This window comes from Ailuropoda melanoleuca, chromosome 11 (assembly GCF_002007445.2).
Source record: "Ailuropoda melanoleuca isolate Jingjing chromosome 11, ASM200744v2, whole genome shotgun sequence".
Taxonomy (NCBI): domain Eukaryota; kingdom Metazoa; phylum Chordata; class Mammalia; order Carnivora; family Ursidae; genus Ailuropoda; species Ailuropoda melanoleuca.
Window position 1 is genome coordinate 40,133,835 of NC_048228.1, and position 12,558 is coordinate 40,146,392.

A 12,558-nucleotide genomic window follows, 5' to 3' on the forward strand; every position below is an offset into this window, starting at 1 on the left:
GGTCTACTCCTAGAAGAGAGAACAAGAGTAATCCTACCATAAATCAAATCATTCGTGGCCATGAAGATGGAAAAGACCTACTCACGCATTCATAAACAGATATTATCACAAACTTTTTTTTTTAATCTCCAGTTTGTTCTTCTAAAAACCCATTTGTCTTTCCTAAAGAAACTTATTTTTTCTTCTCATAGAAGCCTTTTCTCCACTCTTCTCATTCCCCTACTAATTTAGGTAGATAAGTCTCTAACTTACATATGAATAAACCGTTTTTCTCCTGTCAATCTGTCATTTGTCAGTTTAATTTGCAGATCCCCAGGAACTGTATCTAAGAGGGTAGAGCAAAAATTTTACTCCCTAGACAGTTCATATGCCATGCATCCATATTGACCACATACTTGCTAATTTTTGTGATTATGATGTTATGTACCATAGTTTATGTTGCATTCCCCTCTTGTGGGGCACATTGTTTCTAATTTTATACTATTTTGAACTCTTTCCTTCCCTTATACCATTTTCTCTTGCCTTCTCTGCCACAGAAGATATACACAAACATACAAATGCATGATTACGTAAAAATATATAAAATTTGCTGTATTGTTGTCCAGAACTTTAGCCTTATGAAGAAAAAGAAAAATCAGGCAGTGTTGCTCCCTGGAAAGTCTCTCTTCTTTATGGAGCTGATCTAGCCCCCAGTCATAAACTTTATTGTACCTAGATTTCTCAGATTGTAAACATTTACTAATAGCTGGACAAATATACTAGGCAATAAAGAGAGGTGGGGTTGGTCTGCCTAATAAAAATACTTCCTTGGATTTGAGCTTTCCTCTCCTAAAGCTTCTTGTGTCTCCGGTTCAGTAAATAACAAGTATAAAAAGTTAACAAGGACAGTTTCTCGTAGCTACTCATTTTTTGTCATGCTATATGGCTTTTAAAATTTGGAAACAGCCATTGAAGCAGATTTGGCATTTCAGAGTTATGCTACAAGTGTGATTTTATTTTAGGTCATGTTTATAAGCTCTGTTTATATTATCATTTGGTTTATAATGCTGATTATAAAGCCTTGATTAAATAACTACTGTTTGAACAGCACCATACTGTCGGACTATAAAAGCCTAGAATGAGGCCCTTAACTCTCAGAAGTCTATAACTGGCAAAATGGGAAACCAAAGCTATGAGTGCTGAGGAACTTGTAAATAATCACTGTAAGTCTTGATAATAAAGATATGGAACACAGAATTTTGACTCTTATTAAACAATTGCTAAGTCTTGGGTTGCTTCTAAGCCTTAAAGGAAATTTATCTTTTTTTAATAATTTTTATTTTGTTATATTAGTCACCATACAGTACATCCCCAGTTTTTGATGCAATGTTCAATGATTCATTACCTTAAAGGAAATTTAGAGCAACTTTTCCATATCCTGGAAACATAGGAATAGATTATCACATATTTTTTTGGATTCATTCTAAAGAATTCTGAAGATGCCCTTATAAACCAATAGAAGATGGAAAACAAAAGTTTGGGATAGCAGAAAAGGCCCTTTCATAATTTTCTTTTCTTTTTTTTTTTTTAATAAAGATTTTTAAAAAAATTATTTATTAGAGGGGCGCCTGGGTGGCTCAGTCGTTAAGTGTCTGCCTTCGGCTCAGGGCGTGATTCTGGCGTTATGGGATCGAGCCCTGCATCAGGCTCCTCTGCTGGGAGCCTGCTTCTTCCTCTCCCACTCCCCCTGCTTGTGTTCCCTCTCTTGCTGGCCATCTCTCTCTCTCTGTCAGGTAAATAAATAAATCTTTAAAAAAAATTATTTATTAGAGACACGAGCAGGGAGAGCAGCAGAAGCAGGCTCCCCGCTGAACAGGGAGCCGACATGGGGCTCGATTCCAGGACCCTGGGATCATGACCCAAGCCAAAAGCAGACGCTTAACCAACTGAGCACCCAGGTGCCTCAACACTTTCATAATTTCAATGGCCAACCAAGGAAGCGTTCTCTGTTACTGCCTCTCAGCCCTGAAGAATGGTTAAAGACAGAGGGAAATAGGACTGGCAAAATATTTATCTGTGGACCACCTTTCCTACTAACCTACCTTGTTAATTTGGGGTGGATTCCTCTCCACTGACAGGCTACTGATTCTGATTAAAAAAAAAAAAATCACTGCTAGCTAAAAGACTTCTGCTGCTCTTTGAAGTAGGGGATAAGGCTGGCTGTTTCAAATCTTTCTCACTCTCCAGTTCCAAGGACTTCAATACCTGCTTCAACAAGATTGGGGATTAAATTCCATCTACATTCTTAGGGATATACATTTTTTGAAAGAAAAAAAGGAGGTCTCCAAGAATTAACATACATGACTTTTGCTACAACTTGTCACCTTTGGCATAGGGCTGCCCTTATAAGATATAAGGGACCTTCACTGGCCCTTTGCCTCTATAAAGAAATAGCTGGGGATTTCAGAGGTTCTAGGAGTGGTTGGTTTGCTCCTAGTTGTTTGCAAAATAATATGCATTGTTAGATAGTGTGCTAAGTCAATAGAAGGACTTCCATTCAATAAGCTTTTGTCCCATGGGTTCTACCTTATTTAGCTTTCAGCCAGAGATTTTCAAATCTTGTTCCATAGAACCCAGGAGGTCCTCAGACATCTTACTCTAACTTTTTAGATTTTTTGTTTGTTTGTTTGTTTGAGATTGGTGATTATCTTTGATTATTAAATATATACAAAAAATACATGAATATATTCTTGGGAAAATTTGTGACTTTGTCAGTACATTTTATTAAGCATCTAATGGTATACTAGGCGCAATTCTAGGGATAAGGATTTATTCATGAACAAAGCAAATAAAAAGCCATGCTCTCATAGAGCTTACATGCTAGTGGAAGGAGAAAAGTGAACATAATAAATAGGGAAATTACATGTGTCAAAAGGTGATAAGTGCTCTCAACAAAAATAAGATGAGGCAAATCAAGAATACTAGTAGATAGGGGGTGGCTGGGTGGCTCAGTCGTTAAGCGTCTGCCTTCGGCTCAGGTCGTGACCTTGGAGTCCTGGGATGGAGTCCCGCATCAGGCTCCCTGCTCATTGGGAAGCCTGCTTCTCCCTCTCCCACTCCCCCAGCTTGTGTTCCCTCTCTTGCTGTCTCTGTCAAATAAATAAAATCTTTAAAAAAAAAAAAAAAGAATACTAGTAGAAGGAATTGCAATTTTTAATTCGGGAGGTCAGGGTAGGCCTCACTGAGAAGTTACCATTTGAAGAAAAACTGGAAGGAAATGAAGGAATGAGCCATATATATGAATAGGGGAAGATCATTCTGGGCAAAGAGAAGAGCTAGTGCAAAGACCCTGAGGTGGGTCAGTGTATGTACGTTGGCGGTACAGCGAGGAGATAGGTCTGGCTACATTACAGTTAGCAAAGGGAAAAGTGAGATCAGAGAAGTAGGGGTGGGAGACACAGATTGTAAAGGTCTTTGGCTTTTACTCTAAAAGAAATAGGAAAATATATGAATACACATGGGAAATCTTTAAACAACAGAGATGTATGTTGTCCACAAAGCATCCCTACCTCCTAATCCCATACTTCTCAGAGATTGCTGCCATTTTGGGTCATGTTTTTCCAGAATTTTTTTCTATGGGATTATATACATAGATGGGTATATATAAAAACACATAGTTTTGTTTTGTGAGGATGTGCATGTGTTAGTTAGCAACTTGCTTTTAACAATTAATATATCTTGCAGATCTTTCTTTGTCAAGACAGTATATATATTTCTACCTCATTCTTTTGAACTGTTGTGTAATATTCCATTTATGCCTGCCCTACATTTATTTAACCATATCCTTACTGGGAAACATTTAGATTCTAATTTCTTTGCTCCTTTCCTTCTTTCCTTCCCCTACTCCCTCTTTTGACCTTTCTCTTCCTTGCTACCTTCCTTCCTTCTTTTCTTTTTTTATTATATTACTATTTTCTAAATATTATATTTAATGACATAAAATTACATTACATGAAACATGGGAGAAAATTTGAAAATTAAAGTTTGTGTTACCTTCCGTTAGAAAAGCAGTATGTGTTTCCTTAAATTGGAATCACTTAGATTGCCTCAGTGGAAGAGAGTCTTCAGTTACTTCTTTTTTTTTTTTTAATTATTTTTTTATTTTTATTTTTTTATTTTTTAAAGATTTTATTTATTTATTCGACAGAGATAGAGACAGCCAGCGAGAGAGGGAACACAAGCAGGGGGAGTGGGAGAGGAAGAAGCAGGCTCATAATGGAGGAGCCTGATGTGGGGCGATCCCATAACGCCGGGATCACGCCCTGAGCCGAAGGCAGACGCTTAACCGCTGTGCCACCCAGGTGCCCCAAGTCTTCAGTTGCTTCTTAAGCAAGGATTTATCTAATGCTTATTGCTCTGGAATAAAGGGGAATCATGAAATCTTGAGCCCAATTACTCCGAAGCTTGCTAGGAGTTCATTGGGTCACCTTGGCCAAGTCAGCCGTAGGTCTACATCAGTAGGAGGTGAGGATCCAGGCTCCACAGTCTATGCTGGGTTCTTCCTTCTCCCTTTGCCTACTGCCTGAGCCAGTATGGTATTCAGTCAGCTCTCCTGTTAGGTCATGTGTGTTAGTCTTGTCTGCCCAACCCCTGGAGGACAGGTTCCATGTCATACATTCTTTTTTTTCCCCAACAGTGTCTAGCTGATTCTTAAAATCATGGTTATTTTTAGTATATGTCTTAATTATCATTAAAATTGTATTTACAAAGTTAGCTCTATTTGATTTAGAATAAACCTTGGAAATGACAAGATGGAACTAGAGGGTATTATGCTAAGTGAAATAAGTCAATCAGAGAAAGACAATTATATGATCCCACTCATATGTGGAATTTAGGGAACAAAACAGAGGACCATAGGGGAAGAGAGGAAAAAATAAAAACAAGACAAAATCAGAGAGGAGGACAAACCATAAGAGACTCATAATCATAGGAAACAAACTGAGGGTTGTTGGAGAGGAGGGATGGGGTCACTGGGTGATAGAATAAACCTTGGAATAAAACTCTGCCTTCTCTATGGATTTACCAGCACTTCTTTTAAATGTACCATTGAGGGGCACCTGGGTGGCTCAGTTGGTTAAGGGTCTGCCTTTGGCTCAGGTCATGATCTCAGGGTCGTGGGATCCAGCCCAATATTGGGCTGTAAGCTGAATATGGAGTCTGCTCAAGATGCTCTCTCTCCGTCCCTCCCCCCGTACGCTCTCACTCTGTCTCTAAAAAAATAAAAATTAAAAAAAAAAAAAAGTAGGGGGCGCCTGGGTGGCACAGCGGTTAAGCGTCTGCCTTCTGCTCAGGGCGTGATCCCGGTGTTATGGGATCGAGCCCCACATCAGGCTCCTCTGCTATGAGCCTGCTTCTTCCTCTCCCACTCCCCCTGCTCGTGTTCCCTCTCTCGCTGGCTGTCTCTATCTCTGTCAAATAAATAAATAAATACAATCTTAAAAAAAAAAAAAAAGTAGACTAGATTCAAAAGAAGTCCAGATATATCCACAAAGATGGCAGAAATTTTACTGCAAGTTTTGTTCTAAACCTTGTTTCTGGCTGGAATGAAGAATAATCTCATATATTTCAAAAATGCAAAGATGTATTATGTGATTAAAATGTAAGTTTATTTAAAAGAGTCATCTATGTTATTCTTGGTGTTATGTATTTTCTCTTCAGGGGTTCTTAAAGTGCAACTACAACCATGAGGGAGGAGGGATCCCCCCAGATTAAAAAGTGATCCCCACATTAAAAAAAAATCCTGAAGGAGCTATTTTTTGATGATTATAGAGTTTCTGTTTGGGGTGATGAAAAAGTTTTGGAAATAGATCATGGTGGCAGCTACATAACATTGTGAATGCAATTCATGCCACTGAACCAAACACGTGAAAATGGCTAAAATGGCATGTTTTATTATTTTACCACAATTTAAAACAATGATAAAAATAAATAGGTGGGGGGCGCCTGGGTGGCTCAGTTGTTAAGCGTCTGCCTTCGGCTCAGGGCGTGATCCCAGCGTTCTGGGATCGAGCCCCACATCAGGCTCCTCCGCTGGGAGATCGCTTCTTCCTCTCCCACTCCCCCTGCTTGTGTTACCTCTCTCATGGCTGTCTCTATCTCTGTCAAATAAATAAATTAAAAAATCTTAAAAAAAATAGGTGGAATTTCTTAATACATCAAGATTTTTTAAACTTTAATTTCATTTCAATAAATATTTATTGAATGCCAGGGGAGGTGGAGGAAAACAAATATATTTATTGAGTGCCTGATTTGTGCTTAGGTATGAACAAAAGAAGACTCAGTATGGTGACTTAAATATGAAGAGAACCGACAGCATGGCAAGCTCAGTCATTGGCATTTTGCATATCTCATGATATTATCGTGCCAGTCTCTGTAAGGACAGCATCATTGTTCTCACCCTTTTGTAGTTGGGGAGGCATGGGTGAAAAAACTTGTCAAGAGTAGTAAAGACAGGGACCAGAAGCTCTTAGTAAATGTCCTATTATTTCACTTGACATCATCATGCTTTCAGAATAGGAAATGCCTATTTAATACAGTTTTACCTTCCTATGACATCTCTGGGTTAGAAAAGCTAACATTAGAGGCGCCTGGGTGGCGCAGTCGTTAAGCGTCCGCCTTCGGCTCAGGGCGTGATCCCGGTGTTCTGGGATAGAGCCCCGTATGGAGCCCCCGCATGGAGCTCCTCCCCTGGGAGCCTGCTTCTTCCTCTCCTACTCCCCCTGCTTGTGTTCCCTCTCTCGCTGGCTGTCTCTCTCTTTCTGTGTCAAATAAATAAATAAAATCTTAAAAAAAAAAAGAAAATAAAGAAAAGCTAACATTAGAAGGCTAGCATGTTCTGAATGTAGCTGCTGTCTCCTCTTCCAGTCTCTGGTGGGTCTTTGCCCTGAAACCTAATGCTGTCTTTGCTTTGGTTTCTTTCACTTCCTTTCAAATGTGTTATCTTCCTGCTCGCGCTTTTTTTTGCCAGAAGGCAGGACCTATGAGAGGAGACCCCCGATTTCGTCAGAGCTAGTGAAAGACAGGAAGTTTACACAGAGCAAAACTATTTGCTAGATTTTGGTCCTTTCTTAAGTTGTTGCTAGTGTTGGAGATGCTGTCATCATGATTCTGTTGTCCAAAGAGAAAGATAAAAATATCTCTCTGATGCATGCCTTTTCTCCCTTTCCCATGCTCTTGCCAGGAACGCCGGAAAAGGATCCCAGGCGGATTGGAGGCATTAGGTCGTCGGTTTGAATCTCAGTGGTCCAGACAGAAATGTGGGCAATGCCTGGCTCACGGTGGAGAAGAAAGGAACTCAGGGGAATATGAGAACTGTTCATTTCCCCCTGGCCATTTCCTCAAGGCTAATTTCTTTGGAAAGCCTCGGTCTTTCTGGTCTTTCTGGTCGTTGCAGGACCTCGTCTGCCGAGGGGCTGCTACATTTCCTTTCTGATTCTTTCTCTTGCCCCCTGAGGGCTGGCAAAAGGAAGCTCCTGGAACTTTAAGGGACACAAACCTGGGGCTGAAGTCTCTCTAGGAAAACCTACAAGGTAGAAGTCTTCACATCACCCCTGCCTCTCTGCCAAGGCTGGAGCTGCTTTCCTTCCAGCATCACACGTCATCCATGAAGTGAGTTGTCTGTTTTTTATTGTTTCAAGTGTTCTGAGTAGAGAATCTTGATTCTTTTTTGGTATGCTCTTTAACAAAAGTGTCACCTAAACCAGTACTAATCATCCTTTAATGTGAATATGCATCACTTGGACATTTAGTTAAAAGGCAGCAGAATTCCGTGGGTCTGGTGTGGGCCTGAGACTCTGCATTTCTGACAGGCTTGCAGGCATATCTGCTAGTCCGTGAACCATGCCCTGAGTAACAAGGGCTTCAGTCCTCTAGGCTTTTTTTTTTGCTTTGGGGGGAAAAGGACTGGTGGGATGTTGGAATGAAGGTATTTAACCAGGTATGTGATTTATGAGAATACCTGAAAAGAAAATCAGTCACCATCCCCTGCCCTGGCTGTATCTGCTTAATGGACTGTCTCTAAAATTTGGGATTTCTGTTCAACGGTTCCTAGACATGGTCAGTCAAGTCACCCAAGTGAGAGAAAATGTTGGGCTGCTCCTTAGACAGCATGGATCACTTTGAGCAGAGCCAGAATTTTTTTTTTTTTTAATTTTTGCAGTTTAGGGGATTAAGTGTCATATCATGCCTCAGCTGGTGCAGCTGGTGGTCACTTTGAACATTTTGGTTTCAATTAAAAATTGTGTGTGCTCGAAAAATAACTGGTGCCTTCCACCTACCATTTCGAGGTATAAAGATTGTAAGGCATATGAATCTATTACATGGTTGAAAGTCAATTCACGTAAGGAATATAATTAATATGTTTTTGTTTTCTTAGGAGAGGCCTTTAAACTCTCCTGGTAGTGGCGCTCTCTCTTAAATGATGCACATATATCTGAGAGTCGCTTTTAATCCAAAAGAGACAAGCTAAGATGAGAAAAATGAATAAATAGGAAGTCTACCTATTCTGTCCCAGGTTGAGGGGAGAAAATAGCAATGGGAAAAAAGGTGGAAAGAGAAGAGTGTGGTGGCTTGGGATGTCCTTGCTTTGCAAAATGAATAAAAGAAACCCCAGCTTAGAAATAGAATTCTTACCCACACACGCATGGGAGTTCTTCTGGGATAGTAGCGCATGGCTCCCTCAGCTGGAGAAAGGTGCTTGAAACAGAATAAATTGTAAATGGTGGTGTTGTGATGAATGAACATGCTGAAACTATTTGTCGTTAACTCGAGGAGTGTGCACTGAGGTCAAATGTCTGGGTAATGTGCAGGCCTGGTGAAGCACAGTAGGAACCCATGAAGCCATCCCAAAAAGAGGAGAATTGCTTCTGTTTGAAATAAGCTTCAAATAACATTCCTTTCTCTCATGGGGTAAGCACCAGAGGTGTTACTGAAAAATTTAACAACTGGTGTGGCACAAACCTTGACCAATCAGAACCGAAGCTATTGTAAACAGCCCATACAGCAGCAACAGCCAGGCAGTAAGAATGGCCAGGACTGAACCTTGGCCTAAGCTATTAGAGGTTTTAATTAAACTTTTCTGTGGAGAGAAATTGTAAAGCCACAGATGAGTTCAGGGATATTAATGGTATTCCTACCACCATCTGCCAAAGCTCTGGCACCATTTTCTCAGGTAAGGCCGCTTCCCTCTGTTCTCCCTCGTGAAGCCCAGAGCAACCTCCATTCTAGCTGTGTTCTCTTGCAACCTACACTGAAGAGAAATCTCTGGAGTCACTGCAAGACTCAAAATCCTATCCATTTCCGGAGTAGAAGGGAAGCTGCCTATATTCTGTTGTAGGGAGTTACAGCAGGAAAAGAAACTTGATCGCCATGTTATTCTTCCATCTGAAGCATTGTCACATACATTATCCCACATGATTTTCGTAACCACCGTAGGGTGCCAGTCAAGGGGCTTATTACTCTAACCTGTTAGTGAAGAAATTGAGACTCTGGTTAAGCAATTTCCTACAGGGCACACAGCTGGTTAGTGGGAGTGCTGGATTTGAACCCTGGCCTGATTGCTCTAAGATCAGATTCATCTACTCAGGACCTTTAACAACCTGTTTTGTTCTGTGCTAGGTCTGTTTTCTTTTTATGTCATATTTTGAAAACTTTGTATGTTAAAGAGAATTCTATTTCTACTTCTTTGTCAAAATTATTCTCGTGTTAGTCTCAAGCTTTGCCTCCATTAAGTCCTTTACTCCACAGGAATTAATGTTTTAGAGCAGGGGGTCTCAAACTTTATCATGATTAAAAATCACCCGGGGAGCTGCTAAAACTCAGATTCCCGGGCCCCACCTCCAGAGATTCTGATTCAGTGGGTCAGGTCCCAGGCATAGAATTTGCATTTCTAATAAGCTTCCAGAGGAACCTGATGCTGCCAGCTGCAGACCACACTCTTGGACTACAGGCACAGCTTGTCAGTATTTTAAAAGAACATATTTATGGCTTAGTGAGGGAGTGCAATGTGCTTAATAACACATTATAGAGCCAGAATTCCTGGGTCTGAATATTGATGCCCTCACTTGTGCAAGCTGTGTAATCCTGGGGAAGTTAACCCTTCTGTGCCTCAGCTTCCTAATCTGTAAAATGGAGACAATGGTACTATCTACGTCAGAAGGTAGTTGTGAGGTTTAACTGACTTAGCAGTGCCAGGCTATCTCTGTATGTGTTTGCTCTTTTATTACTAGGTCTTGCTCAATTCATATACTTTATAATAGAAACACGAACAAGAATTCACACCAATATCAAATACCCTTCTTTGATGTAGGTGTTACACAGGGCTTAATCATGAGTCAAACATGATCTTATGTGGGTTTGTGTCGATGTCCCAGGTTGTCAGCTAGCACTCACACCAAGGGCAGAGAGAGCAGATGATGCTGAGAAGTTGGCAAGGGTCTGGTCACTCAGGGCCTTACAAATCATCCCAAGGGTTTGGACTTAACCGTGATATAGTGATAGTTTGAAGCTGGGGAGTGCAGTCACAATTACATTTTAGGAATTTTCTTGCTGCAGTGTGGGGGTTAGTTTGCAAGAAGGTGAGATTATGGGCAGAGACTGTTTGAATGGATTGTTGCAATCATCCTGGAGACAGTTAATAAAGGCTTGAACTAAAGCAGTAGGGTAAAGCTTAGAGCAGCTCCCATGGTTCAAGTGAGGAAGTGGAGCATATGTCATGACTCAGGAAATAGGATCTGTATTAAAACTCCTTAGCTTACACCTCTTCTCTATATCAAAACTCCGTGAGGCTGAGGACTGAACCCATGTAGTCCCAGCCCCTAGGTCCCAGTAGGTCCCTGGTGGATGTTTGGTAAATGAATGAGTGAGAGAGAATAAATCAAATCCTCCTTGTGGTCTACAAATTTCTGTGATCTGGCCCTTACTAACCTCTCCAACCTCAGCTCCCTCCTTTTTCACCTTTATTCTGGTCACACTGGCCTTCCTTCAAGCCTTTGAAAATGTCCAACTGTGACCTGTAGTCCAAAGACTGTCAAAATACTGCCTTTGGGGCAAATCTGTCCTGCCACCTATTAAGATAAAGTTTTATAGGAACACAGCCACAGCCATTTGATTATGTGTTGCGCATGACTACTTTAATGCTATAATAGCAGGGTGGACTAATTGTGAGAGAGACCACATGGCCTGTGAAGCCCCAGATATTTACTATTTGGCTCTTTACAGAAAAAGTTTGCTGATCCCTACTCTAGTTCTTCGAAATTGCTGTACCTCTGATTTAAAACTTTAACCTCAACAAAATTATAGTAATAAAAAGCAACTGTGGTAATGGCATAAAGGAAAACATACAGACCAATGAAATAGAATAAAGAGCCGCCAAATAAACTCATGTATGTGGTCAAATGATTTTTGACAAGGGTGCCAAGACCATCCGATGGGGAAAAGACAGTCTTTCTGACAAATGGTGCTGGGAAAACTGGAAATCCACATGCAAAAGAACTGTCAGACCCTTATCTTATACCATATACAAAAGTAAGTCAAAATGAACCAAAGACCTAAACATAACAGCTTAAAGTATAAAACTCTTAGATGAAAACATAGGGGGAAAGACTCATGACATTGAATTTGGCAGTGATTTCTCGGATATGACACCAAAAGCACAGGCAACAAAAGAAAAACTAGATACATGAGCTTTTTCGAAGTTAAAAACTTGAATGTCTCAAAGGACAGTATTAAGAAAGTGGGAAGTCAACCCACAGAATGGCAGAAAATATTTGCAAATCATATATCTGATAAGGGGTTAATATCTAGAATAAACAAAGAATTCCTACAGCTCAACAACAAAAGCCAAACAACCCAATTATAAAAAGCCAAAGGACTTGACTAGACATTTCTCCAAAGATGATATAAAAATGGGCAATAAGTGTATGAAAAGATGCTTAACATCACTAATCATGAGGGAAATATAAATCAAAACCATAATGAGATACCCCTTCATACTCACAAGAATGGCCATAATAATAAGGGGAAAAAAAGGAAAATAGCAAAAATTGGCATGGAGGTAAACTGGGACCTTTGTGCTTTACTGGTAGAAATGTAAAGTGGCGAAGCTGCTATGGAAAACAGTTGGGCAGTTCCTCAAAAGATTAAACATGGTGTTACCATATGATCCAGCAATTCCACTTCTGGGTGTATACTAAAAGAATTGAAAGCAGGCACTCAAATAGAGATTTGGACATATTAGCATTCATATTAGCATTATTCACAATATCCAAAAGATGAAAGTAACTCAAGTGTCTATCAATAGAAGAACACCTCAAAATGTGGTGTATGTTTATAATGGAATATTCGTTTTAAAAATTCTGACACATGGATGAACCTTGATGACCTTATGCTAAGTGAAATATGTTAGTCATCAAAGGACAAATACTGTATAACAAATACACTTATATGAGGTGCCTACAGGAGTCAAATTCACAGAAACAGAAAGTAGGCTAGTGGTTGCCAGTGGGGTGAGTGGGGAGTGAG

General features: G+C 40.2%; 1 protein-coding gene across 1 annotated transcript in view; it reads left to right on the forward strand.

Annotated features, from left to right (window-relative positions):
* The first annotated feature begins 7,062 nt into the window (after nucleotides 1-7,062).
* Nucleotides 7,063-12,558, forward strand: part of ABCG2 (ATP binding cassette subfamily G member 2 (Junior blood group)) — a 127,584-nt gene continuing 122,088 nt past the window's right edge. Inside the window, exon 1 of the mRNA XM_034671543.1 lies at nucleotides 7,063-7,647. Coding sequence (XP_034527434.1) covers nucleotides 7,643-7,647 — 5 coding nt within the window. The 5' untranslated portion in view covers nucleotides 7,063-7,642. The remainder of the gene's footprint in view (nucleotides 7,648-12,558) is intronic.